General features: G+C 40.2%; 1 protein-coding gene across 1 annotated transcript in view; it reads left to right on the top strand.

Annotated features, from left to right (window-relative positions):
- Positions 1 to 5,719: 5,719 nt before the first annotated feature.
- The window catches only part of LOC127931979 (myosin heavy chain, fast skeletal muscle-like), a 14,877-nt gene continuing 14,624 nt past the window's right edge, over positions 5,720 to 5,972 (top strand). The window contains exon 1 of the mRNA XM_052526135.1: positions 5,720 to 5,724. Within this exon, the coding sequence (XP_052382095.1) occupies positions 5,720 to 5,724 (5 nt within the window). The remainder of the gene's footprint in view (positions 5,725 to 5,972) is intronic.

The raw sequence follows: 5,972 nt of genomic DNA on the forward strand, positions 1-5,972 counted from the left end.
CCTTCCAGATGGTCACCCTGCTCAACTAGTGTATCCAGCAGATATGGGGCTTCTTGTACTGATGTGCTGGGTGGACACTGGGCATAAAGAATGAATCAATATCGATACATAATAGTAGATAAGGTAATCCAAGTAATAACAATAACCCTAGAGAGGGAACAAATTAATGAAACGGATGGCGTTTAAACCCATTCTGACACAAAGAGAAGAGTCAGGTGTGAGAGACAGAGACCTACACAATCTATACATACATGCACTTTGCTATATGTCCCCAGCCCATGTCCCCAGGTGTGAGAGACAGAGACCTACACAATCTATACATACATGCACTTTGCTATATGTCCCCAGCCCATGTCCCCAGGTGTGAGAGACAGAGACCTACACAATCTATACATACATGCACTTTGCTATATGTTCCCAGCCCATGTCCCCAGGTGTGAGAGACAGAGACCTACACAATCTATACATACATGCACTTTGCTATATGTTCCCAGCCCATGTCCCCAGGTGTGAGAGACAGAGACCTACACAATCTATACATACATGCACTTTGCTATATGTCCCCAGTTACTGGCAATAGAGGAGCAAACTTGTGGACACCTAAAAAATAACGTCCTTCTCTGTTATGGACATGTTCATTTTAATACACCTTTTAGAACCCCACCTTCCTGCTGAATAGTTCAGAACAGGACACACACACGTCTGATACACCTTGGAATACGAGGCATAACCAATATCTTTCAGTGTTTTTGTTTTCCCTATGACTCCCCCAAGGGGTCTTGCTAATCACCCCAAACAACCCAAAAGTACCAGGAACAACACAATTAGAAATAAAAAAATAATAAAAACTACCTTACTTACATAAATATTCAGCCCCTTTGCTGTGAGACTTGAAATTGAGCTCAGGTGCATCCTGTTTGCATTGATTATTCATTGGAGTCCACCTGTGGTCATTTCAATTGGTTGAACATGATTTGGAAAGGCCTGTCTAAATAAAGTCCCACAGTTGACAGTACGTGTCAGAACAAAAATGAAGCCATAAGGTTGAAGGAATTATCCGTAGAGCTTGACAGGATCGTATCGAAGCACAGATCTGGGGAAGGTTACCAAAAAATGTCTGCAGCATTGAAGGTCCCTAAGAACACAGTGGCCTCCATCATTCTTAAATGGAAGAAGTTTGGAACCAGCAAGACTCTTCCTAGAGCTGGGCGCCTGCCCAAACGGAACAATCGGGGTAGAAGGGCATTGGTCAGGGAGTTGACCAAGAACCCGATGGTCACTCTGACAGAGCTCTAGAGTTCCTCTTTGGAGATGGGAGAACCTTCCAGAAGGACAACCATCTCTACAGCATTCCACTAATCTGGCCTTTATGGTAGAGTGGCTAGATGCCAAAAGGCATCTAAAAACTCTCAGACCATGAGAAACAAGATTCTCTGGTCTGATGAAACCAAGGTTAAACTCTTTTGCCTAAATGCAAAGCATCACGTCTGGAGGAAACCTGGCACCATCCCTACGGTGAAGCATTATGTTGGGGACTGGGAGACCAGTCAGGATCAAGGCAAAGATGAACGGACCAAAGTAGATAGAGATCCTTGATGAAAACCTGCTCCAGAGCACTCAGGACCTCAGACTGGGGTGAAGGTTCACCTTCCAACAGGACAATGACCCTAAGCACACATCCAAGACAACGCAGGAGTGGCTTCGGGACAAGTATCTGAATGTCCTTGAGTGGCCCAACCAGAGCCAAGACTTGAACCCAAACGAACATTCCTGGAGAGACATGAAAAATAGCTGTGTAAAATGTTCCACGATGATAGTTCAGCAAAGCTAAAAGCACTCCTACCGAACTCTGTTCTTTTGTTGGGAACATTGTATAAAATGACTTCCTACCGAACTCTGTTCTTTTGTTGGGAACATTGTATAAAATGACTTCCTACCGAACTCTGTTCTTTTGTTGGGAACATTGTATAAAATGACTTCCTACCGAACTCTGTTCTTTTGTTGGGAACATTGTATAAAATGACTTCCTACCGAACTCTGTTCTTTTGTTGGGAACATTGTATAAAATGACTTCCTACCAAACTATGTTCTTTTGTTGGGAACATTGTATAAAATGACTTCCTACCAAACTCTGTTCTTTTGTTGGGAACATTGTATAAAATGACTTCCTACCAAACTCTGTTCTTTTGTTGGGAACATTGTATAAAATGACTTCCTACCAAACTATGTTCTTTTGTTGGGAACATTGTATAAAATGACTTCCTACCGAACTCTGTTCTTTTGTTGGGAACATTGTATAACATGACTTCCTACCAAACTCTGTTCTTTTGTTGGGAACATTGTATAAAATGACTTCCTACCGAACTCTGTTCTTTTGTTGGGAACATTGTATAAAATGACTTCCTACCAAACTATGTTCTTTTGTTGGGAACATTGTATAAAATGACTTCCTACCAAACTCTGTTCTTTTGTTGGGAACATTGTATAAAATGACTTCCTACCGAACTCTGTTCTTTTGTTGGGAACATTGTATAAAATGACTTCCTACCAAACTATGTTCTTTTGTTGGGAACATTGTATAAAATGACTTCCTACCAAACTCTGTTCTTTTGTTGGGAACATTGTATAAAATTGTATCCTACCAAACTCTGTTCTTTTGTTGGGAACATTGTATAAAATGACTTCCTACCAAACTATGTTCTTTTGTTGGGAACATTGTATAAAATGACTTCCTACCGAACTCTGTTCTTTTGTTGGGAACATTGTATAAAATTGTATCCTACCAAACTCTGTTCTTTTGTTGGGAACATTGTATAAAATGGTATCCTACCAAACTCTGTTCTTTTGTTGGGAACATTGTATAAAATTGTATCCTACCAAACTCTGTTCTTTTGTTGGGAACATTGTATAAAATGACTTCCTACCAATCTCTGTTCTTGTGTTGGGAACATTAAATAAAATGCTAGATATAAGAAGGCTCTGACATTGTTTTTTTCAAGTTGAGTTTTCAGTGAACATGTGGCTTCATAAAATTCTTCCTCATAATATGCCAGATTTTCATTACTTGAGAACAAATTAGCAAACCCCTTCTACCATTCATTAAGTGCCTGTGTATCATATTTTCCCATTTCATTTAAGTCATTTAGCAGATGCTCTTATCCCAGAGGGATTTATAGTAGTGAGTGCATACATTTTCATATACTGGTCCCTCTAGAGGAATTGAACCCACAGCCCTGGCATTGTAAGTGCCATGCTCTACCAACTGAGTCACACTGGACAACACTATAACACCAAATGTTTCATACCACACGTCTAAAGTTTCGATGAGTTCTAACAGTGTTCTTGGTGCCGTTTCAGACCAGAGAAAATCATTTCCCATGTTTATTTTCTTACATTAATCCCTTTGCAGGGGATGTGTATGTTGCCCAGAGTGATGCTCTGTGGTCTCAGAAACTTCATGGCCAAACAGAAAAGGTCATAAATAAAGGTCATCGTTGAAGCCAGCTCAGCTGCTAAGCAGTTCACTTCAGAGTGTAATAAACGTTTGAGGCAGTTATATCGCTGTCAGCAATATGAGTGGATAAGATTATTGAAATACTGTACTTGTGATATGTGTCATAAGAATCCTACTGGACCGTTTTAGCCAACTGAAATGTGAGACAAATAAAAGTGCCTCCAGAATCTTCATTAGGAACATGGGTCCTTCCACATAATGAGCCCCTTTTGGGTAGTGAAACATGGGTCCTTCCACATAATGAGCCCCTTTTGGGTCGTGAAACTTGGAATGAAAACATTTTATTTCACCTAATTTTAAAATTCCGTTGTAAAGAGAACACGTTCAACTGAATAAAACACGTTTTCCCATCTCAAGAGGTTCAACTAAAATAATACTATAGTAAGAGACTCTTCTCCACCCGCTCAGTTTTCCACCAGCTCACCTGCTTTTACACCAAGATTTGACTATTAGATGTTCAATGTTGGCATTGAAAAAAATATTTCAAAAGGAGAAGGATTCATCATATTAAAACAAGAGTTCAGATCCACGTTGACCTTAAAATGAATCACTAATCACATGAAATAAATAATAATCTTCCAAAATGTATTTGTCAAAGCAATAAAACAACTAGCAATGATAAAATGATTGGGGAGGTTAAAATCTTCCTAGAAGTCACAGAGGGTTCACATAGGGACATTCCTAAATGCATTTTGCCACTTTAGCAAGTCTATTTATATTAGAGATCAAGCATTTCATTTACTATAACAGGCTTTTAAAATGCAATATTGGTTCACCATTTCTACTTAAAATGTCAAAGGGATGCTAAAGGGACTCATTTCGTGGAACAACTATCATACTGTTGATAAACTACATAACCAAAAGTATGTGGACACCTGCTCATCGAACATCTCATTCCAAAATCATAGGTATTAATATGGAGTTGGTCCCCCCTTTGCTACTAGAAAAGCTTCCACTCTTCTGGAAAGGCTTTCCACTAGATGTTGGAACATTACTGTGGAGACTTGCTTTCATTCAGCCACAAAAGCATTAGTGAGATCGGGCACTGATGTTGGGCGATTAGGCCTGGCTCGCAGTCGGTGTTCCAATTCATCACAAAGGTGTTAGATGGAGCTGAGGTCAGGGCTCTGTGCAGACCAGTCAAGCTCTTTCACATCGATCTCGACAAACAATTTCTGTATGGGCCTCGCTTTGTGCACGGGGTCATTGTCATGCTGAAACAGGAAAGGGCCTTCCCCAAACTGTTGCCACAATGTTGAGAGCACAGAGACGCCTAGAATATCATTGTATGCTGTATCGCTAATATTTCTCTTCACTGGAACTTAGGGGCCTGAACCATGAAAAAGAGCCCCAGACCATTATACCTACTCCACCAAACGTTACAGTTGGCACTACACATTTGGACAGGTAGCTTTCCTCCAAACCCAGATTTGTCCGTCAGACTGCCAGATGGTTTTGCGTGATTCATCACTCCAGAGAATGTATTTCCACTGCTTCAGAGTCCAATGACGGCGAGCTTTACACCAGTCCAGCTGGCGCTTGGCATTGGGCATGGTGATCTTAGGCTCGTGTGCGGCTGCTTGGCCATGGGAACCATTAAGCTTCCGACAAACAGTTATTGTGCTGACATTGCTTTCAAAGGCAGTTTAGAACTCGATAGTGAGTGTTGCAACCGAGGACAGACGATTTGTTACGTGCTTCAGCACTCGGCGGGTTCCGTTCTGTGTTCTTTTGTGGCCTACCACTTCGCGGCTGAGCCGTTGTCACTCCTAGACGTTTCCACTTCATAATAAAAGCACTTACAGTTGATCGGGGCAGCTCTAGCAGGGCAGAAATTTGATGAACTGACTTGTTGGAAAGGTGGCATCCTATGACAGCGCAACGTTGAAAGTCACTGAGATCTTCAGTATGGCCATTCTACTGCCAATGTTTGTCTATGGAGATTGCATGGTGGCGTGCTCAAATTTATACACCTGTCAGCATTGGGTGTGGCTGAAATATCAGAATCCATTCATTTGAAAGGGGTGTTCACATACTTGTATGTATGTTTATATATAGTTTACCTAAATATTATATTTAACAGTTTTATAAGCTGTTACTGAAAGTATAAATGTTTCTGAGCTTTTAAATCTTAATTTAATGTGGTTCCACCAGGGTGATAAATCAAAGTGAACAAAGCACGAGGTAACGACCATCTACGTCACAATGAGGTGAGGAGACACTTCAGATGTGTTTACAAGCTAAACAATATAAATAACAGGTAAACATATATATAAAGTTGTTGATGAGGATTAATGCCACTAAAATGGAACTAAATAAAGTCAGATTAGATTTAATGAAAACTATTTCAGGGTATTGGGGCAACATGGATTCCACTACAGTTTTAACTATTAGTAATGAAATCTCATTTATGTTAATTCATTGAAATTCAATTCGGAGACAAACATTAAAAAGTCAT

The sequence above is a fragment of the Oncorhynchus keta genome, chromosome 10 (genome assembly GCF_023373465.1).
Source record: "Oncorhynchus keta strain PuntledgeMale-10-30-2019 chromosome 10, Oket_V2, whole genome shotgun sequence".
Taxonomy (NCBI): Eukaryota; Metazoa; Chordata; class Actinopteri; order Salmoniformes; family Salmonidae; genus Oncorhynchus; species Oncorhynchus keta.